We start from the raw sequence: 25,889 nt of genomic DNA, 5'->3' as shown, positions 1-25,889 counted from the left end.
ACCACCCTGATGGGCTTTAAGAGATTTTTGAAATAGCAGCATCCTTCGGTAGCTTTTCCTTCCACACGTAAGATACTTTCCAGAAGAGACTCTCTCAGTAGTTTCCTGAAAAACATTTTTATCTACTTCTGGTGGGTTTTGTTTGTGGGGGGCTTTTTGTTGTTGGTGGTGTTTTTTTCTGCCCAAATGTTCCAAAACAGCTTGGATGTCCCTAAGTACTGCTTACCTGCCCAGTCCTTTAAAACAAACAGCATAAATACAGATGCACAAAGACATATAGGGTGTAGCTCAGCAGGATTCCCTGCAGCCCAGCAATGCACACAAACTCAAAATAATAGTGAAAAACAGGGGTGGGGACTGTTGTGCAACACCAAAAAGGTGAAAGAGGTGCTACTTACAACTATCAGGCTGTACTTTTATAAATGCAGCTGGGCAGTAAAAGTTTAGTAACTTCAACTGAAGAAATTTGAAACAGCTGTATATGGGAAGAGAATTCAGCCTGCAAAATTTTTGCTTGGTATAACATTACAAAACATTAATTAAAAACCAGCACAATCAGAAGAACTGACACTGCTTTCTAATAAGTTCAACTGGTCCCAAACACTTCACTCTTTAATAGGCAGAGAGGAAAATGGGCCACTTTCTAACCAAAATTATATTGACCTGCAAGTTGACAATTGTTTTTTTTCTAGTTTTAATGTTAGAAAGTAGCTTGTAACACCCTGAAAAGAGCATGTTGATTAAAAGAAACAGAACTGAAAAAGGAAAATCAAACACTCCATGCATAGGAAAAACTAGCCACTACAATTTAAAAACTACACCCATCCTTACAAAAGATGGTCACTAAGAACAGCATTTCATACATGCAACAAAAAGTTTAGGCAGAAAAATAATCTTATATTTTTTCCCCAAATATGGGATTAACTATGGAATTACCAAAATCCTCCAATTGAGACTGGTTTTATTGAAAATGTTAATGATGTCCCTGTTTAGGGCAAAATCCTTCTCTTCCATACAAGCTTGAATGAGCAGACTTTGTGCATGCAACCAAAGGAAGAAGAATGAGCATCTTCCCCAACCTGCAGAGCAGCACTGCCTGTGCTCCTTTCCCTTCATTGCTTTGCTGTGCCCCACAAAAACAGGATGAGCACAGGCTGAGCAGCTCAGCTCCCAGTTTCTCCCACTCACGTTCAAAGGCCAAGGACTCACAGACTCAAACATTCCCCCTCAAGTTCACACAGTCAACGCTAAGCTGCAGAAACACTTTTAATTGTTTTTAAGAAGAATTCAACATTTCCAGGGCTCTCCATCAACCGGGTGCCTTTTGAGGAAACTGCTGGAAAGCCAAATGCTGCCAGTGACCTGCAGCTTTGCCAGTGCCCACCACCTTCCCCTCAGCCAACATCCCACTCTTGCTATTCAAGTATAAAACTAGATTTCATCAAATTCTTAGAAAACATTTCTGAAAACAAACCAAAAAATCAACTAATAATAATAATCATCATCATCACCAAAATTTAGAATTGGTGTAGACAGAGTCTGATTCAAACCTAAAATAAATGCAAAACTGGGGAACTTCAATGGGATTTGAACCATTTGAAGAGCAAAACATGATACAAGCACAAATTACTCCAGATTTCCAACTAGCTGGACACTGATAAGAGAGCAGACAAGACAGAGGCAATAGGAGGCAGTTATGTTAATATTTTAATCTGTACATATACCATTTTCCAAACTGTTACATTTTATTTAAATTAATGTTTTCTTGCAAAATATTCATTTATGCTTTCAAAACTTTTTTATAAAGGCAAAAAATAAATCATTATTTTGGCAAAAGGTTTTGAAGTTGATACTGGCAGTATTGAGGTAAAATAGATTGCATTAGCTAAATATATACTTTTAAGAATATTTCTGCGTATAGTGTTAATATAATATGATTTGTCTTACAGTCTGAAACACAGAGGTCAATTCCAAGGGGGTTTTAGCTTCTACTTGAATACAGGGAATAAAAACAAGTTAGTGGTTTCACAAAATACTGCAGAAGTACTTCTCAGTTATTTCTCATCCAGAGCTGAACTCAGCTACTAATTACATAACATTGGGAAGTTTTTGTATGTCTTGCATTTGATGCATACACAGGGTTTTTTAAAGTGTAGTTGCAGCAATTCATTTATGACCTTATTTTCTCCTTACTTTAACCACCCCACCCTTTGCCCTATGCGTAAGTACAGCACAGAATTTCAGAGTTTGGCAAAGATAAGCACCAGGTGACCATACAAACAAAATTAGCAGGTGCCACATTCCATTAGTTTTGCTGTTTCCAGGATAAATACTAGTCAGTACGTCACATTATAATGCCTATTGAAAACAAAAATTCAGAAGAAAAATATGTATTTACTAGCCAAATGATACATCATACTTTTTTATTGCTTACTTCACATACTTGAATTAAAAATCATCTTCTTTCACATCTCAACTTTCAAAAAAAAATAAAATTAGTTAGCTGTTTGTTATAGAGGGGGCAGCACTACTGTCAAGGGCAATCTAACAAACTGTGGATTGAAACCAGCAAGTTAATCACCTGGGATAAAAAAAAAAAAAGGGGGGGGGGTTAAAAATGGCTTTTGTTGTGGTTTTCTTGGGAAATTTCAGCTATACAGCAGTTACTAATATTTAGAAATTCAAGCTAACAATTCTTGCAATGGATTATTTAATGGGCAAAAGGGTGGGTGATTAACTCTACAAAAATATTCAATCTGAAACAACTCCCTTTCACCAAACCTGTCACAGGTGTTAGCTCTCTATCCATACCCTATCAATGTGCTTCTAGGTTTGCTCAAATTTTCGGGTTTTTTTTCACAAAACTTTACAATGTGCATCTGAGCCTGAGGGGGAAGTAACAGCATCTTTTAGTGTCTATGCAAGAAGTGTCTTTTAAAATTAATTCAGCCCTTGATTAAAAAAAAAAAAATCTAAAATACATCATTCTAAAAATACATTGTCAGTATTTTACAGAGTTTATTAAAAGTGCCGTTTATTCATATAAAAATTGTGAACTAAACCGAAGTAAATAAAAAAAATGATCTGCAGTTCTCTTCATTTTCATAGAAAATCCCCCTGTCATTCTCTGAATGTCTTTCCAGAAGAAGGTGTCATCAGCCAATGAGTATCTCCACAGAAACCTGGAAAAGAATCTCCTCTGTCTTCCACGCAGTGTCTCAAAGTGGGATTGGCCTCAAGCCTCATGTCAGTGTTCACTTACTGCTTTGGCTGGTGTGAAGGAAAATAAAACATGGTTAAATATTGAAGGGAGTCAACCAATGCCAAGTAGTAAGAAATTGCTGGAAATATATATTTCTTTTAAAGCCCTTTGCAGTCTGACAGGAAGAACAATTCACACAGACACATTAAGGGAACAATTATCTCCTGATGCCACTAATGCTCAAGTTCCTGTGTCCTCTGCACATCACAGCTACTTTCTTTTTCTGAAGAAAAGGTAACTTTATATAAATATATATCTGTAACTGTATATCTATGTGTATATATATATGTACAAACATGTGCTAAACATGTCTTTAAGTAAGTCTGGAATCACAGAATGGCTGGGGTAGGAAGGGACCTCTAAAGGTCAGCCCAGCCCCCTTGCTCGAGTCTCTGGCACTGCACAATTATTTGAGTTACTCAAGCAACCCTCTGTACTACTTCATCTCTGCTTTGTCTTCTTGTTCAATTTCAAGCAATAAAATTAAGCCAAAAGAAATCAGAACGGTAAGAATAATATAAAAGGAAAATATGGATGTACAGCAAGTGTCTTAACTAGGGGCACACTTGGCAGTTGCATACAACACCTTTTCCTACTTCCAACTTGAAACAGGAAAAGCTCTGCAAATCCTACCAAAACGAGATACAAATACAGATTTTTTTTTTTTTTTTTTTTTTTTTTTTTTTTTTTTTTTTTTTTGGTAAGGACAAGAAAATTATCACGATTTTAATACGTGAAGTGGCAAAATAACCTGACCAGAGACAAAACCAATCCTCTGTTAACATGATCCAATGAAAGGCATGATCCAAACACAGCACTGCAGAATTAGTTACAAAGGGCCAAATTTTCAGCTCACCTCAGCTAAGATTCCAATGCCAGCTCATGTGTAGGATACCAGCCCACAAAGGAAGCCCCCTGATTGTACAAAGGTGCACTTTGGATTCTCTCTTTGTATGCCCTGAGCAGCCACCAGAGTACAAAAGGCTGCTGAAAACCTGGCCCCTGTAACCCAGAGCACAGACATCTCATCCCTTCACCACAGCAGGACTGAGGAAGCACCTCACCTGCAGAGCGACACCACTTCACTGAAGACTTCATCAGCCCATGAGTGTTAGCTCATTAGAAGCAATATTTACCGGAATAAAAGCTTTCTGAAAAAGTAGCTGCATGCTTTCATTCGGATGTCATTTTGGTTTAGTAAAGGAGTTAAAATTTAGCAAGCCACAGCACAGGCACCATGGCAAATCAGACATGCCGAGAGCAGTTAGTTCTTACTTGGAAGGTGTTTAAACAAATGTGTAGTGAAATCCATTGCTTAAGGGGGAGTGAGGTGGCTGTGGTACAGAAGGTGAGGGTGCTTTGGGTGGATAGGTCAACTGCTGAGCTAGAAGGGATCACACACAGGAATTAGGCTGCACAATCAAACATTCACATCATAAACGGAGTCACCTTAATTTTTTACCACATGAATAGGAAACCTGGTTAGCAATGAATGAGGTGTTACACTATTTCAGTCACATGGAACACAAGGTAAACAACATTTCTACCTGCTGCTTTTTTCCACTCCTTGCATAAATTAAACAAATAAAGACTCCTCTTTGGATGAGAATATGGACAACTTATCTTAAGACGAAATTTCACTGGAACCTTATGAAGGCACACAACAGTGACATACTCTCATCAGCCCTGCTTTTAAAGCTTTTGAAGCTCTGGACCAGCACTTATATTTGCTAATTTGATTTCCAGACTTCACTGAGACTGTACAGGTTTTCAACATTTCCTTTGTTATATGCAAGTGAGCAGAAACCAATATAATACATAGAAAAAAAATGTTTACAAAATTACATACACATATAACATTTTGCTTAGTGCAGTACATGATACAGTAAATACATTTTCATATCTCAGCTTGAAAATACAGGATAAAGAGTATTGTGATTAAAACTATCCTTGTATCTAAAAAAATTTGATGGATCACACTTTTGAGACAATTAATATTAAAAATTTTAAATACATAAATAAAAAACCTATAGCAATTAAATGTATACTGAATTCAATACACAACATTTTAAAAAATCAAACCTATTTCAGTAGTGTACAGTTGCTACAAATTCAGGCACACCCAGAAGTAACTTAACTGGCCCTACAAAGACCTTTGAGTGGGGCAGGCACTCTGCTCTTGTTGTACTGACATAGAAGAATAATTTCAAACACTGGCTGTGTTCATCTGGGCTGATCTGAGCCCAAGATGTGTGAACTTTTCCCAGCAGAAGCTAGAACTCAAGAGGCAAAATGCTCCTCTGGCTCATACATCATGAGAAGAGTTCCCATTCTATTACACCAAAGGATTGGGGTACCTTTTACAAGGTTCTGGTCACTAGAACTGGGACCAAAGCACCTGTGGAAAAGCTCTGTTGATACACCAATGGGCCACAAGGTTATTCCTGAAATGCTCTCGTCATTTTACAATTCTGCTTTTCTGTTTGTTTGGTTTAGCTTTATAATGTCTGACTTCCCCAGTGAACCATTTTATACCTGCCAGTCAGCTGAATTACCCACAGAAACTCTCTGAAATGTCAAGATTCCTATCTTGGAAATGTATTCCATCCCCTCAAGATGCCATTCTCCTCAGGTTCAGCTGGCACTGCATCCCTGAGTGTACAGCCACATTCAATCAACACTGTTACTGCAGATGCACGTTACGCATTCCGATATTGGAATAATCTGTCTTTAATGGGAAGGTCTTAAGGGCTGCTGTGGCAAGAGCCATAACTTTAAACTGACAACTTTGGATGAGAAATGTGCGTATTTTTTCTCCATCGTAGTTGAAGTTTCCATTATTTCCATTCTCCACTGGAACAGTGAATGGTGCCAGTTATAAATGGCCAGTCAGACACTTGGGGAAATCGCTGCTGCATGGATTACTGTGTGATACAAATCTCTTGACATTTCTTACTTATTTCAACTATAAAGCAATCAAGAGTGAAATTATCACTTTTAGCAACATATTGCAAAGGATCTATTAATTTCCAGGCATGGTGCAGAATTCCTGCACAGCTGTCTTGCTCTGACCTCTCATCCTGGTCACCAGACAGAAACATGCCAATCCCCATTTTACCAGGTCTTTTGCAGCCTGTTGTCACATAGCTCAAGCTGAAAATTATTGCAGCCTCATCTCAATCACTGGACCAGGGAATTTTTCTCTTTAAAAAATATTTTAAATCCTCTTTCCTTGATTTTTTTTTTTGAAGTCACAGATCAATTTACTTTAAAAAAAGAATATAGAAATATTTGATTTAATGTGATTATAGAGAATTAAAATGTTAATTCTTTTAGCACTATTAGAGCAAGTTTGCAAGTTCTGAACTTACTGATCATACTATTTTGCCCCCTTTATCCTGTCCACTGGAAGTCAAATACTCAATGAAAATCATTAGCCCCTCTCCATTTGTTACCTACACACACTTTTCACTATTTTTAATAGGAATGACTAAAACTTTCTCTTATGCCAGAAGTTCAGCAATAACCCCATACAACCTGAGAAGCTGGTAAGGAATAGCTGTTATTTTGTAAATAACTAAGCATTACCTGCTACCTCCTTGCTCCTCTGAGAGGCTTCAGAAGCCAGAGCATATGAAATGGTAATGATGCGCTCCTGCTCCTGCAGCTGTGAATCTAAATCAATCGAGTTGTGTTTGTCCTGGGCAACAGTAGGCTGCAGATTGTGCATACTGGGGGGAAAGCGAAAAACAACATTAACATTTGCAAACATAAAGAATCCACCATGCAGATAAGAACGAGCCTGGATTCAGACAGCAGCTTTCAGATCTCATCTATCAAGCTCCGCGTTTTATTGCGGTTCTTTAAAATAGGGTTGATGTTGGATGCAAATGCCTACAGCACACAAGGAAAAATGACACAGCCACCACACATTCAGTCACAATTTCTGCACAGCCTTAACAACACCTGAAAGTTCTTTTTCAGAAAGATAATTTATGTGCTTAAATGAAAGCACTACAAAAGTGCTATTTATTTGTAGTTGTTAGTAAAGTTCCTTGCTAATGCTCAGAGGAAAAGGAAAAACCTGGTGGTCCTCAGGCTGCACCCATTCCAATGGGAGAGGAGGTACCTGACATATCAAACTCTGGAAACTGAATGTTTCAGCTGACTCTATGTTAGCTGTAATTAGCCAAAAGTGTTGTTTGACAACTCCAGCTCTCTGGCCACAAGAGAAACTTGCTCTCATGCTGACTTTTCTTCTGCTTTTGGCCAGATTTGTGCCTTTCCTTCCCCCTCACTCTCATCTACAAGTTGTTTGGTAAGGACTCACTACTGGTTTAGGACTCTCTAAACAAGAAAATAGACATATACAAAATTCATCATTATGTCTTCTGCCTTGTTTTAGGAAGCAGCTCTAAGTACACCACATAAATTCTGAGTGCATTTTCTCAAAGCTTCAAGATACATTCAGGTAACAGAAATGAAGACTGTTGTATGATGTTAGTTCTCAATGTTTAATATGAGCCCCTGTGTAAGATTTGGAAAAAAACCCTAAAACCTAACCTTGATTTTGTAAGAATATTCTTTATTTTTTCTGCTTTACGCTGCCTGGCTGCCAGTTCTTCTGTAGAAAGAGGCTCCTCTGGCTCCAGTTCAACATAACGTTCTGGAATTACAACCTTCTCAGGTTTTGACAACTGTAGAAAGAAAGCAAGCATCGAGTTTTCAATAACAAAGACTTAAAAGAAACTGAGATAAATCCTCCTCAATGGGAGAACACAGTGAAAAGAATAAAGCATGGATTTTCACAGTCAGTACATGTACCTGACGCTAAACACTTCTGGGTATCTAGCTGATGCCCTTTCAGCAGTGCTCCCTCTGATTCTTTTTACTTCAGAAGATAGATTGAACAAATATTTAAAGGGATTAGAGAAGAAATCAGAATCAACAGAAAACCTTTCTTCAGCTCAGGCTTAGAGCCCAAAGTAGGACAGTGCCTGAAGCTCTTAGAGTAGAAAGAAGCAACCACTATGAGACTGCCTGGACAACCTGAGATATCAATGTCATGATATTTGTGCCATGCCAGCCAGAACTTCCTACATCTGAAAGGAAATATCGCTGAAAGTTTTAACCTAGGGTGTCATTCTTTTGAGACTGGATAATCTTCTGTGAGCAGAAGAAGGAAAAAAGGCAAAAAGAAATACACCACACTGTGCGATTGTGACAACACATTGCATAAATTAATTCTGCAGAAAAAAAAATGAATATGATTGCATGAAAGCTAGAAACGTTTTTTTGCTGAGATAAATTACTTTGTGGGATATTTTCACTCCACCCAATGAAAATACAGTTTACAAACTTTGAAACCAATTCTTATCCTACAGAACGGACTGCTTTTGCAAACAAAAATAGAGGATTTGTGAATAAATGTAAATCAAGTAAAGGAGGACTATTTTTTTTTTCTTCCTCTTACTGGAATTTTGTTAAAACACTCATGAGGCAATGAGTTTTCATAATTTAAAGTTTTCAATGAAAATAATCCTAAGTTTTTTCACCACTGACCTTAGTTCACATTAATTCAGTGGATTGTGTAAAGTGGCCTGACCTAACCCCCAGTGCTTATAGGCTGAGTAATTCACAGGAAATCTCATGCCAGGAGCACACACTGGCACACTCAACCATATTAAAATCACAGCCTTAAGTTTTTACACTTCCTTCTCAGGAAACCCAAAACCAATGCTACCAGAAAAATCCTCATTTTTCCACTACACTTCCCTACTTTTCAATCCAACTTCTCTCTGGAGGTCTAGATATAGATATTTATATACTTTTTCCTAAATGTGTATCTCTATCTCCATACGGTATCTAACCTACATTAGCTCATGCCGTCACTTTCAGAATATCAAACCCATTAATCATCACAGCAGCAGATGGATTTCCTTAAAGATACAACTGAGTATACTTCCTTCTGAGGCACAGAGGTACCTCAAACACACAAGTGCCTGCCAGGTGAGGAGAATGGCCACATGAAATGGAAAAGGACAACAAGGCCAGGCTGGATGGAAGCTCTGGTTCAGTGGAAGGTGCCTCTGTCCATAGCAGGGGGTGGGAATTAGATGATCTTTAAGGTCCCTTCCAACACAAATCTATGATTTTAACCTGGGTAAACGGAGAAAGAAGCTTTACACTCAAAGCTTCAGACCTACTTCAGTTACTCTGAAGCAGGACACAAATGCCTATGGGCAAAAATGTCTCCTATCCAAGGCTTAAAGGAAGTACAAAGTGATTCCCATAGCCCCAGGGGCCTTCTGGAAAAGAGAAATTAATAGCAGAGTGCAACAAGGAAAGGCAAAAGAACAGAAGTTATTTTCTGTTTCTGAAGTTTACAGAAGCACTGTATTTTCTGTAAAAATTATACGAAGATTATCTGAAAGAGACACTCATTTGTAGAGTTCAACAGATAACAACTCACAGAGTAAACCATTTACAAATACCTCTCTCTGTAAAATGATACTCTGCCAACAGCTTTCAGAAGAGTACAGGTGCTTACTAGTTTAATTAGCATTAATAGCTCTACTGGTTTGCCATTTCCCACAGCATTTAACACAGCACAAGGTACCCCCTGAAGCCTTTCCACTTGCTGTGTTCTCTCCTTCCCACCAGATGGCTCAATCGCATTTCAAACTGACATTTCCTCCGTTGCTGGAGCTGAGGAAAAACCTCGTGCCCAGAACACCGACCAAGTAATTCCAAAAGCTGACAGAAATGTTTTCAAGTCCAAATAAAGCACTGCTTCCTTTTCTCTATCACCATTTGCCATTCCAAATGAAAAATAGTAAGGTAGCTCTGGGGAACTAACTTTCTTTCATTCCCATTTCTCATTTTTAAATCCTCATCATGTTGTCTTCTCGTCTTTTTTTCCCAATTCATAGAACTTTCCTTAACTTAATCACTCTTCCCTTCATAAAGTCTAAGTTATGTATTTCAAAGATTACAGCCAACTATTCAATTCCTTTATTCCACTAAAACACAATAGGAACACAAGCCTTACAAAGGTGCCAGGTCATACATTTTCAGTATCCAAAAGACTCCTTTTAGTTCAAACTTCTGCCTAACTTTTGAAAGAAAAGATGAGAATTCACTGCCTAAAACTTAGAAAGGATAATTTTTTGGGACAAAGAATAGGAGGCAAAAGATTGTGAGTGTTACCTCTCGGCTGATATCTAAATCATAGTCTTGAGGCTCCAGGTCTGTCTCTGTTACTGCTACTGGCTGAACTTTTAACCATTCATTTTCATCCTTGTCATCTCCACGAATTGCCCTCTCAAGTAACTGCAAATCAAATTCTTGCTCTCGTTTCCACTGGTAATAGACACAAAACAATTAACAGCATTCAAGCATCCTGCCAAACTCACCATATAGCAATGCACATTACAACCGCTGCAAACACTACACTGCTGACAGTCAGCAGGGCAAACCCCTAAAGTGACAACAGAAAGAAAATAAAACTGCATTTCTTCATTTTGAGCTCTAGCTGTGCTGTCAGGAATTCAGAGTATTGTATAATTTTACATGTTCAGCAGTATAAGATTCTAAGAAAATTTTTAACCCAAATTTTACATTTGTTGATTAACATGGAACCAGCTACACGTGGAACACCCTCTCTGGAAGCACAGCTGTCACTACCAGTGAGCCTACAGACTGACAGAGTAGTCCTTGGCTTTGTAAAGAGGCAGTGCTGGGTGGCTCTGAATCACCACACAGAAATGCTATTTACACTGCTGGTTGAGAATCACAACTTGAAAATTTTATGTATCTTTTTCAAATAATACCTACTGTTTAAAGTTGATGATATTTTGTGTCATAGTGTTAACTTGTCTTGAATTAAAAAATAATTTACTTTTAAGCTCTTCAGACTTTACTAAAATCAGAGTCTAGCTACCTGCAAAAGTCTTCCACACAGTCATTAAAAGGTATATATTTAGCAATATAAATCAGAACTACTAAATAAATACTTATTGATATTTAAATTTAGCATATTTAAACTAAGCTGCATAATTTAGAGCGCCCAAAAATCACTGCACAGTAGTCCCCTCACAACTTCACACAACACAGTTACATATAAACTCACACTTAAGGACTACCAATACCTTTTTGTTCAAAAAATTAAGTTCAGTTGTAGCATCACTCCATCCAGTAGATCTGAGCAACTTTACCATACATGATATTAAAAGCAGTAGGAAAAAGAAGGGACAAAAACAACAACAACAACAAAAATATCTCCTCACGGTTTTGAGGGAATCAACAGGAGAATGTGCCACTTCTATGTTTCTTAAAAATATCTCCAGTATTTCTGGCACAAATCTTTGGCTTGTTTTGGATGAAGTTTGAACTCCATGTGAAGTCCTTAGACTTCATTATGCCACTTGCATTAATAAATTTAATTGAAACCTATTCATGCACAAGTTCTCAGTATTCACTCAGAAGATAAGTATCTTCCACGTATATTAAAAAGTTAAGTAGGTAAAAGGCAATTATGTCTCAAAAATTACTATGTTACAGAATTCAACAGAGAAAAGAATATTTTCTCATATGGGTACTCCAAACTCATCCTTCTACTCATATTCGAACCAGGCCTGATTGATATAGTATATTTTAAATACACAGTATCATTTTCAAGTTGTTGTTATATAATAGGTAAGAAAAACATCAAACCATTCTTACGAAGCAGTACTTTTATTGGCTTTGATGTTGCAACTTTTACATTAAAAAGGCATTGTATATAACAAATGAATTCATGTACTGTGATCCATACTTAAAATGTCGTCCTACACTTGAGAGTTGACCAATTAAAAATTAGAATTACACATACAATGTATGTTTAAAGCAAATGTTACACACTGAGCAGCACTTCAATTATACATTTAACTGTTTGCCATTGTGGCTGCTAAATAATTGTAATGCTGTAAGTAATTGTGCTATCAAACATGCTTTTGCATATCAAAGCCCTATAGGTACAAGAGATGACCTCTACAAAACACTACTAGGGCTGAAAAACTCTATTTTAATTCTTTACAGCAAGAAAAAGACCAAGATGGCACCCAAATTTATAAATAAAGTGTTTGTCACAAATGTTAATAATGAGTGTTATGAAAATGCTTCAATTTGACTTGTGTATGTTATAAGAGTCAGAAAACATAAGAAGCTCAGATTTATTTCTTCCAATTAAAGTATGAAAGTTACAGTGGTACTACAGTATTACAATTCCCAAACATTATGCACTGTCTTTAAAAAATTTGTGATTGCAAAACAGAAGACAAAACAGATGAATGTCTCCAAGCAGTGCACCCGTATTTACTGGGAAAGTAAATACAAATAACTGGCTGCAAATTAGTGCTACAGAGCAGTGGGAATGAAAAGCTGAATATTATAAGTTTTTTTAATGCCAGCAATTGACACACATGTACTAAATGCAATTAAGCCTGGTAAAAATTGAGTAGCCCAGTTAGAAATTTTAAAGTAACTACAAAATTCTGCAAATTAAAAACAAGCAAAAATAAAATAAAATAAAAAAGAAGAGGCATTAGGTATGATGAGTGACAAATTTAAAAGCAAGAGATCTTGTGCAATGAATTAGGTAAAACAAAGTGATCATTCTAAAGCTCTAGTGGACCAAAAAAAAGATAAATTAAAAGACCACAGCATAAGTGCAATTACAGTACAATCCTGGTTTAGCACCAAGTGAGCAACTGGGTAACTTCACCAATTAGAATTGCTTTGGTTAGTATCCAAAATGTATCATTATAAACTTATCATCTGCACAGCATTTACTCTCAGAAAGCAACAAAAATACTTCTCTTCAGCAGCCTAAATTTGAGCCTTATTAGAATATTCTACATTTTGAGTTTTAAAGAATCTGTATCAATTAAAATACATTAGCTCTCACATAAATTCCTAATCAGCATGATTAGATTTTAGAACTGATTATCCATTTATCTTCTTTTTTAAAAAGAACAAACAAGCACCACCTTGGTCTGGTATTACCACCAACTATCTTGCAGGCTAATTTATGAATTAAAAGGAAAAATAACCATGGTGAGAAAGAACATTCTAAAAGGCCCATTCCATTATGAAGCAGTTTCAAAACTGTACAAGCTTCTGACACTTTCTAAATACAATTCCATGGGGAAAAAAAAATCATGGCTCTGATATCAACCCAATATACTGACATCTCCACTCATCACTAACCTCTGACCAACTTACCTGCTGAACCTTCTACATTTAACTTAGCTACAAGTAAAAAATATCCTCTGTTCCTCACACACTCTGAACCCATTTGATACCACAGAACACTAATTTAATTGGACTAGAAGCATCACACACGCTCAAGTGAAAGTGCTTGCCAGGGAAAAAAAAAAAAAAAAAAGAATAAATCCAAAGATATTTTTAGTTTAGTCCTTTTAAGGCATATCTAACATACTGAGCCTACGTCTGCAGACACGGGCCTGATGAAAGACCGAGATGAAACAGGCTGCCTTTCTCCTTGGCTAAGAGTTCTCTTGCGTTCCCGCACTAATGCCTTCTGATGTCTCTTCATTCTTTCTAGCTGCTCCTCTGCACTCATCTTGCCTCTTTGGTGGTCTCCAGAGTATAAACGTTCCAAGGCACTCTTTGGTCTCTCCTGGAGAAGTCACAAGGCACACAAAAACATGTGTTGTAATTAATACTTTATAAGAAGTATACAAAAAAAAAAAGAACTCCTTCTCCTATCTCATTACTAAATTTTATTCTATTAACTTTGCACTTCTTTGCATATTTCAACTCCCTATTTCCTATTACAATTTTTGGTTCTAAACCTTGTTTTATAAATCTATTTGAAATGCAGTAAGTTGTGTGTCTGTTTTCCAGTTCATTTCAGAAAGTGAAAAATTGGAGACCTCATTAGACCACAGCTCTTGGTCCTCTCCAAGGCTACTGCAATCCCACTTGCTGCCACACAAAATATACTCTGGGCTTAACTATTTCAAGCAGTCCAGACATTTGCCTTCAGAATTTTATTTGAAACTTACCTTGGACCTATCCCTTCGAAGTGTTGCAAACGATGAAATGGTAGATGACTGGTGCAATCTGGAAGTTGATCCAGACAAACCTTGACAAGGAAAAAGAGAATGCCTTAAAATCAAGTAAGACAAAGTAAGACAAGTATCAGGGGGTTTTTTTATTATTTTATTATACTGTTTCTGTGGCATTCTGATCACTATTTGAGCACACATTTTGCAATTCAGAAGATCATAAGAGGCACGAAATTTCATTTCAGCCAAACATAATGCCCTTCATGTTGCTGCTGATCGAATTCAGAAAATCTATAATGGTTTAGAAGCTTGTATTAAATGAAGAATAGGTTGAACTCAGCTGTACAAGAGTAGATAGACTGTACAAATAATCACATCTATTAAGAAAATAAAACCTTATTCACAGTTAGAAATGAAGAAATAAGAAACAAATGGCTAAGAAATTATTTGCTTTTGGCCCAAATATCATCTCTCTCCTCATCTCCGAAACAGTTACGGGACCATAGCACAGTAGGGATGGAGTGTCAAGTCAGATGTAATGTTTGAAGCACTATATTCACAGACTTTATCAGTTACATTTTAATGCCAATATAGGTATTTAAAAAATACTTGGAATTTGCAAAAGATAGCACAGAAATTATGAGGAAAAATAACTCTGAATATAAGAGACATTCTAATAGCCAAGTCCATGTTTTGCTGTGGGTTTTTTAAAGCCTTATATATTAAAATGCTTTGCCAAAGGCTGATTGTCTGTAACAGCACCATTAAAATGCACAAAAACTCTAAACTTCCACTGAATAGTTAATCTAAAAACAGTGATCTGATGATGAAGATCATCTCCAGGAAATCCTGCAAGACAAAAGCTCCTATACAGACAGTACTGTTAAAGATCAACTCCACAAATTCCTGGCTTACCACGGGTAGGTAATGTCTGGTATCCACTGTCAGGGCTTATTAAAGCACTGGAAGGGTGGCTGAGGTCACCCCCTAGCATTGCTAGTTCTGGTTCACTCATGTATGAACGCAGTTCCACCTATACAGAAAAATGCTCATCAGCTCAAGTGAAATCACAGACAGCAAGTTTTAATAATCCTCAAACAAATCCCAAAGCTTTGTTTCTTGATTGCTACATCTCTCGCTGCCATTGTTATATGGCATAGATCATTATTATTATTATTATGTCATTATTATCTCTCTGCAATTCTATATCATGATTACTTTATTAAAGGTCCATATATTTTACAGACAACAATAATATATTTTACTCAAGGTTCCCATGCCTTCGCAGTGCAGGTGTAGAGGTGTGTGTGTGCTCACCCTGTAATCTCCATTTACATACTGGCCGAGCTCTCTGTCTCTCTTTCTCTCGTCTGACTGACGTTTCAGGCCCCGCACCGAGGTGTGTCTGATGACAGTGGCTTCCCTCGGGAGGGGTGGGACAGCTGGTGGCTGATCCTCAGGACTGTACAGCTGAGGGAGAGGAGGTCTGGGCGGTGCTTCATCTTCCTGGGAACAGGAAAGCACAGGGATTTGGCAAAGAGCATGAAAACAGTCTGGCATAAACTGTAAATAAAGGTCAGTGCATTATATGAGTTATTTGTGACTGCTTCAGCGGGCTCTCCTCTGTCCACCACCAGAAGCTTGAGGCTTTAAAGTCCAAGTAACACCCAAGAAATCAACCACAAAGCATTTCCAAGGAAGGCTCTGAATATTAAAATGTTCTAAACCAGTCTGTGGGCCACTGTCCCACAGGGTTCAGATGTATTGTGCTGCAATAGCTCCAACACAAACACCCAAAGTGCCTCCACACTGTGTGCGCTTCCCAACCATGACACTTCCACTGCTCCTGACAGAAGGGAAGTGGAAACACTGCTGAATGAATCTCACAAAAGCAGTACTTACAACCTTTGGCTTGAGCTTCACTGGTGACTGAAGAGGTGGCTCGATTTTTTTCAACTGCTGTGCTTGGTGCTGTGTCCTGGTCTGGAAATAAGGCTGTGGGTACAGCCTCACCTCCAGAGGGGATTTAACCGGACTGCGCGGAGGGCTCTGCGGGACTGAAAGTTTGCTCTCCACAGTAGCAAGGGAAGCTGGTAAGGAAGGCACTGAAGACTGAGAAAATGAAGGCACTGTTTTTCTCTCTAGGAGAAAAATAGACAAAACACATTTCTTGATGAGGATCCAGCAAGTCTTTCAGGCCAAAAGTAAAACCACTCGGTTCAGTATCATCCTGTAAAATTTCTGGTGGAGCACACTAGGAGCAAAGGAAAGGAAAGCCTTGGAGTCATATGAAATCTGTCCATAAACTGCATCTGGCCCCATGCCATAGATTCCTGAAGTTGCCTACAGATCGAGACCATCTCAGAACTATTTTATCTCTGTATCCCAAAGGTGAGGAAAGATACTTTAAATACAAAGTGAATTTTGCAGTAGGTGTTAACAGTCTCTTGCTATCCCAACACATCAGGTCCTATCTTTGAAATGTAATAAAGCCACTGCAATGCAGACCACACACACTTTCCTTTCCTCTCCTTCAGAGCTGATGTTGTTCTGCCCACCAAAAACCTGCCTGAACACGGAGGGGAAAGGCAAGGGCAGCTGGGCTGCATCCAAGGAAAAAAAAAAAAACAACAGACCAACAATAAAACCACAGAGAAAAGCTCCTGGACAGGATGCAGGACACTACACTGGTAAGGGCCTGGCATGACAGAAACCTCTTCTGCAACTTGAACAATTTAGCCCATTATTGTTATTGTTGTTCCCTTTTTTTATGGCTTGTTACATTTTACCACCATCGGTATGTGAAAACAAACAACAAAAAACCTTTTTGTCACCTCAAGCAAAGAAACACCAAGCTAACATGCTCAATGAACGAAGATTTCTGACACATCCAATAGCAGAATTAACTGCATTTTCTGCAGCAAAACAAACTTCCAGATTATTTGCACAGACTCAAAGACTCAGCTGCATTGGTATATATATTTTTTTTTCATCTTGTTCTGCTTACCTGGATTCTTTATAGACTCTACTATGGTTTTGTAGTTTGCTTTATTTGCACTCAAGCCAGCTGTAACATCTTCAATTCTCCACAAGTCTTTTTGTATTTGTGTTTTCTCCTATTGTTTGTAGTAAAAGAAAAAAAAATCAATTATACCTCAGTTTTGATTTATTACGGGCCTTCTTTTGGGAGGAAATACTACACTTTCACAAAAACTATAAATTCAGAACTTACACGAAAATTTAGGAGTTTAGGAATTAGTTAAATAATTATTTTAAAATAAAAATTAAAAGACACAACACCAACAGGCACATCTTGTCCATAAAATTTATTAGAGCATTTTCTGACTCTTGGAAGACTTCCTATGGAAAACAGGGGAAAAGAGACAATCTCTATTTTTATAGAATATTGTTCAGCTACAAAAACATAGTTTAATGTTCTATATAAAATGAACCTTTTAACTTGAACTTTGTTCTTAAGTCCTACACCTATCAAACTTAAGACTGCTAAAGCAGCCTTACAAAATATCTTATTACATTTAGGGGAAATATCTAGTATTAAAAAGCAAAAACCAAACTCAGAAGTGCTGACAATTTTAATTTCTGCTTATATTTGAGTTGTTAAGCCTACTTGCCATGATGTATTACAGGTTAAAACAATATATTGCTGCTGCTCCAGGACTTGGTCTCATCTTGCATCCTGTTTGCTTTACCAAGGCTTTCCAGGAGGAAAGAAAGAAAGGAAGGGAAGCTTTGTCTACAGACTGGACTTTGCCTTGAGCTGCATCTCACAGCCTGGCTCCTGCAGCCACTATTTCAATCATTCCAATCATCTTAAACAGCTGCTGTCATCTAATTAATTAAAGCCTGGTAACCCTGATTTCAAAAATTTGCATCAAGAATAAACTTAGTAAAACCAATACTATTAAAGAAAGCGAAGGCAGTGAAACACTTATGTTAAGAATTGCTTACAAACTGCTCAAGAACTCCAGAAATTCATCACTTGCCCTGAGCTGCAAAATAGCTACTAATTAATCCTATAAGGCTGAGGGTGGAAAAAAACCTTCAGTAAAAGCTGTTACACCTCATAGAGCTAAGGAAGGCATATAAATTGCTTTCCACTTTCTGTCTTAAATCAGGAAATATGTTCAGCCAGGTTACAGATCAGCAAACAGGGTGCCAAGAACACAAACATTTAAATGATGGAGAATGTTATTTGCCTGTAGTAAACTCACTCGATAGATAGGACATATTTTGAAAGATTGTCAGGACACAAACTATAAATTTGCACATTTCATTTCATTTTTCTGAGATTAATCATATTACAAGGAACCAAATGATGGATTTACAATAATCAAGCCTCAGAACTGGTGAAAAAAACAGTATGTTGCACTGAACATCCTGCTTCAGAAACCACTCAGAAAGTGTTTGATTAGCAATGTAGAAAAGTCAGATCTTTTAATATTATTTCTTCCCATTACTTAAATATTGATGTGAAGAGAATATTTTAGATCTAAAGTGGACCCAGGCTGAACGATAAGCAGATTAATTAATTTTAAAATTATGAAAGCCAAGATTACAGAAGAGTATAAATATAATTTATTGGCAAGCATGAAAAGGTAACTTGGAGAGAAAATTTTATTTCTCTAACTTCCTTCAAACAGAAATATAATTTAGAATGCCATAAAATCAGAGGAGAAACACTAACCAACTAAGAAGTTATCACTGATAAAATAACCCATCTCAGTTAAATTCAGCATGCCCAAATCCTCCCCAACCCTTAAGCAAAAGACAATTAAAGCTACATTTTAAAAAGCAAGATTTACTCTGACCAAGCTGCTTAAACATTTAGGTTTTAACCTCTTAATTAATGCTACATAGAAACAACATCAGTGGTCTTCTACAGCAACTTGAGCCTGCAAATTTACTGAATTTTTAATAATATTCCACGAAGACTGCATTTTTTTAAAAATACAGTATGTATTAATTTAGTGCTATTGGAAAATGCTAGATAAACAATCTTGAGTCTACATGCCCTTGGGCAGAGATCAAAAAAATTCTATTATGGGTACTTCAAGTTAGACTTCTTCGAAGGAATAGAGTTTCTTTAGATTATTCAGTACTTTCTGAAAACATCAGTTCCCCTTAGAATCTCCAAAATAGGTAGTCAGAAACATTTTTTCTAAAACTTAACCAAACATATCTGTGCATACTTATATTCACAGATATATAAAAGTATACACACATACAAATGATAACGTGCTTATGGCTGTGTGTGTATTTATAATTAATCACTTATGTGATATGAGATCATAATCAAACTGAATTAACATTTTTTTCTGTGCAAACCACATTCCTTTCCATATGTATTGGTGAATCCCATGCCACACATCCAGTATTTTTAAGCATGTTTAACACCTAACTGGAAATTTTATCTCAAAGTAGTCTAAAAAGGTATATTTTGTTTAAAGGTGCAATTTGTCTTTGTTAAACTAAGTAATTTCATACAAGCACCATTTTATTCTAATACTCCCCTGGGATTTTTTCTTTAAAATATTTTCTACAGCTGAGCTCAATTACATATTCTGATTCCAGAAACTGAGTCAGTTCCTCACATCCCAAAATTAAAAGTAAATGTGCTTTGAAGACTGATGCAATCAAAAAAGGTTTTACAACTCTTGCTTTGATACGGAACATTTATTCATTAATAATGAAAATAAACAGGCTTCAAATTATATCTGATCAGATACTAACTGCAAATAAAAAAGCTAAAAAAATTAACAAGTGAGCTCTTTTGGTCCAGGATATTTGGAAAAGTAGACTAAGATTTGAGAAAAATGTATACATTAACTGTGTTCTTTGTGTTCTGTTCCCACAAAGGAAAAATAACCCAGTGTTCCCTGAGAATAAAGTCACCAGTTGTAAGCAGGTATGCAGAAATAATCTGGTATTCCACAACCATTTCACCAAAAAAAAAAAAAAAAAAAAAACTGAGCTTCAAACAAAGCTTCTGTTTAAAATCTGAAACTGAATAATTGATTTAAAACTGAGATGCCTTTCAATTACTGGTGGCTGTTAAACACTTATTCCACTTCACAAAACAATCTGCAGAGATGAATCTCCCATAAATAGAAGAACATGACAAAGAACAAGTAATGACAATAACAACCAGTGACTGATGTTCTTAAAAATGGATAAAGAAGCCAACAATGTCAGATCAAATAAATGGAAGACTAAGAAGTCCTGCACAGTCTTATAAATTAAATACATTCTCAATGTCAAGATGTCAGCATGTAATAAAAACGTAATAAAATAATGACAAATTTGCATAAACAACTTATGAGAAACTGTGGCATGTGCTGCAAGACAATGTAGTGGGTTTTTTTCACTGCACAGCCATGCTGCTACAGTGCCTGAACTCTGCAAACCAAATTACACGGCAGCTGAGCGCACTGCAAAAATGACAGAGAAAATTTCTCTTACGAAATGGTAACCTCAAGTTCAGACTAAATCATCCTCTAACTATTTACAGGGTCTGGAAATGGACTCACCTGAGATACCAATGAACTGTTCATCTGCTCCTGTAAGGCTTTTTTTAGCTGGCTCACATCCTTTTCTAATTTCAGATACTCATTCCAGGCATTTTCCATTTCCTGTTAACAGAAAGAATACTCTAATACAGTGCTAACTTCAAAACCACTTTTCCATTCTCTAATTGAGCACCAAAGTGTTTTGAAGTTACTGTTGTTCTATTATAAAAAGAAATAAAGAGTCCTTTTTAGTCTAAACTGTTGCTTAGACTGGATTATACACCTGAAAACACTTGATAGCTTGCACAATCAAGTCAAGAACCTATAGTTAAAAAACTCTGGCCAGCTTCCTGACACAAAACCAAATTGGCATGTAGCAGAATCTCTGCACCAGAACAGCCCTTTTTACAGCGACTTGCTATTTAAGCCCACAAATACATTTCAAATGCTGACTGTGAAAGTCATACATTTTCAACAGATGCAAACTGACTAGATACATTTAAATAATATTGCCATTTTAGTGATCAGACCTCACTATAGGGAAGATGTTCATGCAATTGTAGAAACAGTCTTACAAAGAGCTAGTTTCATATTCATGAAGAGATAGTAATAAGAGAGTGAAAACAACATTAAATTACATTTGAATTTTACTAAGCTATAATATGAACGGTAAATTTTTACTGAAATATCAACAGATTTTTTTCCAATTCCTTTTACCCTGGAAAAACATCCTGGAATCACATTTATATTTATAATTATATATATCATTTATATATAGCTGAAAGACTTGTAATTTAAGCCCACACTTAAAATATAAAGACAGTGAAAAGGTTAGGGGTTTTTGTTTGGTTTGGGGAGGTGGGAGGCAGGCATTGAACAGTAAAGCTGAAGAGATTGTTGAATTTTTTTTGTCTGGTTGAGTATCCTGTACCTTAACCAAAACTGTCCAGACCAGGTCTTAACTCCTCTATCCAATGACCAATACAAATTTTGTCTAACTGGGATTTTAATTACGGTTTTCTTGAAGCAACTAAAAACACGTACCGTTGAAACTTTGGATATTTCAGCTCGAATATGTATAAGGTCCTCTTGCAAAAGTCTCTGCTGATAAGATATTTTGTCTGCATGTTGTGGTTGGTCTTTGTACTGATCCATCTGCCTGTGTAAAACCTCCAAAACAGACTCCAGCTGATCCTAACAAAGAAGACAGGAGTAAGTTTACAACATTTACATGGAAATTTATGCATCTACTTGCAGGAATATGAAAGGTGTTTTCCATGCCCCAAGTCTTCCCTCTAAACCAACAGAGGTTGGGATTGGCCTCCTGTTTTGGAGACTCAAACATAAACAAAAACTGCAAGAGCCTTAATTACCTATTGTATTCAAAATTATCTGATATTTTCTATTAAATCTTCCCATTAAGCAGCCAAAACCGTTGAAAACACAAAGCAGTGAGAGGGGAATTTTTCTGTTTATACACTGTACAAAAGAATAATTTACAGTTTCAGAAAAATTCTCTTAAGCAGTATAGAACTATGACAGCCCTACCACAGCCCAGCATGAGCTGTTTGTTTAAGGAAAGGTTTTCATTCACTGCTGTGGGTGAAACAGTCATGAGAGGGTTTCAAATATTATGTAAAACATGAAACAGGCCCAATTCATTTAGTCAGGAGTAAGTAACATGGAATTAATTTTGCACAGTAGCTCTTCTGCAATAGTCACCTGAAAAGTACTCTTATTTTAGAATACATTTTTTTTCTGAAGCACCTTAATTTACTGACAGGTATAGCTCACAGGCAGTGAAGTAGATGGGTTCAAAAATGTTCACTTTCAAAAACATGTTTTCTGTAGAATGGGTACTCAATCCTAAAATAAAACCCAATTCCTGTTATCACAGAAGTATATACACACTGTAGTGCAATCAGCATCCATTAATTCAATAATTTCTTTATCATTTCCTATTTTATATATTATGATTAGATAAAAGTTGCTATTTTATTTTACTAAGCCCTTTTTAATCTACTTACTTTATTTTCCTTAAGGGCTCTTAGTTTGTCCTCCAAGTCCTGCAGAATTCTGTCCTGCTCACAGAAAACACTTAGTTTCACCTGGAAATGAAATCATATACATACATAAGGTTAGATGTAAAAAACCAAGCAGAAAAATATCCACTTGTAATATTTCAACCCAAGGAGCATGATAATGATCATGTAATTGTACAACACAAATAGATAAATCAGTGCAAGAGGTGCTGGTGTTTGATACTTACATCAATATCACTTTCTGCAATCTTGACAGGTTTTGTACTTCTTTCTTTCAATGTGTCACGTCCTGTCACCTAAGAGGAACAGATTTTCAAAATGTGAGAAATTTGCTGCAAACTAAAACCTAATTATGCTTCAGCAGTGAAAAGAAAACTTTTGTTAAATATTCACTTTTAATTAAGAAAAAAACATAACATTTTGGATACAAGTTTTTTCAAATCTGGCTTTAGTTTTTGAGAAGCGTTAACAAAAGGGATTACACTAGTTATATTAGGTTATTCAGTAACTCTTCCAGCAGCTTGGAATTCTGTACAAAACAGCATAATCACACCTCTCTATGGTTACAAAAGTCATTTTCCTGCAAAATCTAGTAATTTTAACAGTCCTCCTCTAATAGCTTTCTGGAAGCTGAAGGACTGGAATTTAAACGGATGGCTGCAACAGTAACAGCATTCATTAATGACTAAAAGTACAACTTTTGGCAAGTGCTTCACTCTACAAAGGACAGTATCTTCCTCAGCACACGGTGGATTTTACTAAAGACAGACTGTTATAAAAATGCTATAGTGGAATTAAACGTAATTAATCTATTTTGATGCAGCTGTCATGTACCAAATCTCTCATTCCATAAATCACAGGTTGTATATTCCATTTCTGGTGAGATTATTTTCTCACATAACACAGGTTTAGAATCAGTACTGAAACAATACTCAACTCTACTTTCCACCTCCACATCAACCTTAAAAATTAAGGCATGTCCGTGTCTGTAGAAATGTTTATTATTTGCTCTACACAGGAACCTCTTTGTGAATAAATGAGGTTAAGGAAAGAGTAATATAATACAGCTTGTAAATAATACACTTTTTAAAAGCTTTAAATTCTAATGATTTAATATCACCTCTTTAGAACACTTTTTAAGATTCATTAGAGCAAATACTATCTTACCACAAGACCACCTGGTGATTAGTAGTATTCATATACACCATATTCTTATTCATATACAGGCAAAAGTTTATGAAGAAAAATTTGCTTCAATAATGTCTTTAGTACTATGAGAGATTTTGATACAAAAGCTGAAGCTGTTCACTTTTTTAGTGAGGTAGGAGGGGTATAAAGAGGCAGTTGGCTTTTTTTACCAACTGGCAATCTCCAGACTTGAAGCTACATATTTTACTTACTAACCTTAAAGTCACCTGCAGGATGATATTAGCTTTTTAAAAGTAATTAAATATTACTCTAAGTGAGGTAAATATTGTCTTTTCTCCTCTAGTGGGAGACTCTATTTAAAGACTTCTCATGTACCTTTGTGTGGTGAAACATTACTTCACCACCATCACAAACAATAGTATTTATTGCCTCTAGAAGCTTTCCATTTTTTCTTTCCTTCAACAATTACATGCTGTATAGAAGAAAAAAAAAACTACCTTTCAAAAGTATTAATGAAATTACTTAAATGCTAGATCCTATATATAATTGTAACATTTAATTAAATATAAACATAAAATACTAGCATATCAAAAGAAATAATTCTGCATATTTAATTACCTGCAAGCTAAGATAATGTAAAAGCCTTTTTCAAAACAATATATTGTTTTGAATTAATATAGAAACAAATCTACAGAATCTGGGGATACTTTAAATTACATAATCAGAACTGTAAGGAATTTGTTAACTATCAAGCAGTCAACATGACAACATAATGAAGATTGAGCATGCTTTCACATTTTCAAAATTTCACACAGGAGTCACTGCTTGACACATTCATTTTCAAAACATGATAAAATGAAACCAAACACTGAGGTCAGCCATAATTTTGCATACAGACTCCAAAAGAAGGGGAAAAAACAAAGGGAAGTAAAAAAAAATCTTACAGAAAGCACTATTGTGTACCAAAAAACACCTGTAAAAGCCAGAACACCGACTGCTAATTGAAAAAGCGATGGGATGAGCACATTTCAATGCAAGCAGTCTTACATGTATACTGGATAGTAACCCTTGTGCTGAGTTCTTTAGCACTTTGTATATCATGTTGATCAGAGGTCCATTATTTTCTATCTGTTTCAAACAAAAGTTTAGTCACAGCTTGTTACAGACGTCAAGATTTAAACCCCCAAATGTCACAACTCAACACTCCATGAGCAGCAGTGATCACACACTCTCAGGTCACACCTCAGCAGTTTGCAGTTAATTGCTCAATCACAATTTCATGTTGAGAAGTTCTATTTCAAAACCTCTAAGAACTTCAGAAATAATGGATTTAGCAAAAAGGCAAAAGTTTAACTCCAGTTCCAAAATGTTCAGTCCTAATTGAAATTGTTTAGTCAGGGTGGGTCCAATTCAAAGCCCAGTGAAGCCAAAAGAGTGACTTGAACTAACTGGCTTTCTAAGTCTCCAGTGTTTTAAATGGAAGATATTACATACCATTACCTGGGAATTTGCTGTAACTAAAATCTGTATCATTTCCTTAGTTTCATGCAGTGCACTCTTCTTTTTGCCTCATATCACAAATCAAAACATTGCTACGTTTAGTGGCAAAACACAAATGTAACCAATACAAGGACACCTTCTTGAATTTCACGTGGTCTCTTTAATCTCTCAGCAACCTGACCAGAAGTTTTACATTTCTTGACCACGACTGAAAGAAGGTTATTAAGAAACGCCCGTTTTAAAAATTTACATCATTCTTTTGGAAACACACTTGACATTTTGAGTGTCAAGATTTTCAAACAGGACCAACTGGCATTAAGTTTCTTTTCACAGACGT

The 25,889-nt window shown here is 36.3% G+C and overlaps 1 protein-coding gene across 5 annotated transcripts in view; it reads right to left on the bottom strand.

Moving 5' to 3' along the window:
• Positions 1-1,698: 1,698 nt before the first annotated feature.
• Positions 1,699-25,889, bottom strand: part of PLEKHA7 (pleckstrin homology domain containing A7) — a 160,563-nt gene continuing 136,372 nt past the window's right edge. For 3 of the 5 annotated variants that reach the window (XM_083864062.1, XM_083864059.1, XM_083864063.1), the window contains 15 exons: positions 23,131-23,199; positions 22,889-22,969; positions 21,906-22,055; positions 20,883-20,984; positions 17,342-17,450; positions 16,237-16,475; positions 15,652-15,840; positions 15,250-15,367; positions 14,332-14,411; positions 13,743-13,943; positions 10,472-10,624; positions 7,826-7,959; positions 6,851-6,993; positions 4,538-4,646; positions 1,699-3,270 (listed from right to left, as the gene is read on the bottom strand). In XM_083864062.1, the coding sequence (XP_083720188.1) occupies positions 4,549-4,646; positions 6,851-6,993; positions 7,826-7,959; positions 10,472-10,624; positions 13,743-13,943; positions 14,332-14,411; positions 15,250-15,367; positions 15,652-15,840; positions 16,237-16,475; positions 17,342-17,450; positions 20,883-20,984; positions 21,906-22,055; positions 22,889-22,969; positions 23,131-23,199 (1,866 nt within the window). In that variant the 3' untranslated portion in view covers positions 1,699-3,270; positions 4,538-4,548. The remainder of the gene's footprint in view (positions 3,271-4,537; positions 4,647-6,850; positions 6,994-7,825; positions 7,960-10,471; positions 10,625-13,742; positions 13,944-14,331; positions 14,412-15,249; positions 15,368-15,651; positions 15,841-16,236; positions 16,476-17,341; positions 17,451-20,882; positions 20,985-21,905; positions 22,056-22,888; positions 22,970-23,130; positions 23,200-25,889) is intronic. The other 2 variants (XM_083864060.1, XM_083864061.1) reach the window with 2 other exon arrangements.

Source organism: Zosterops lateralis (assembly GCF_965231275.1).
Source record: "Zosterops lateralis genome assembly, chromosome: 6".
Lineage (NCBI taxonomy): Eukaryota > Metazoa > Chordata > Aves > Passeriformes > Zosteropidae > Zosterops > Zosterops lateralis.
The sequence above is the reverse complement of the archived record's forward strand: the minus strand, read 5'-3'. Positions and strand labels throughout refer to the sequence as shown.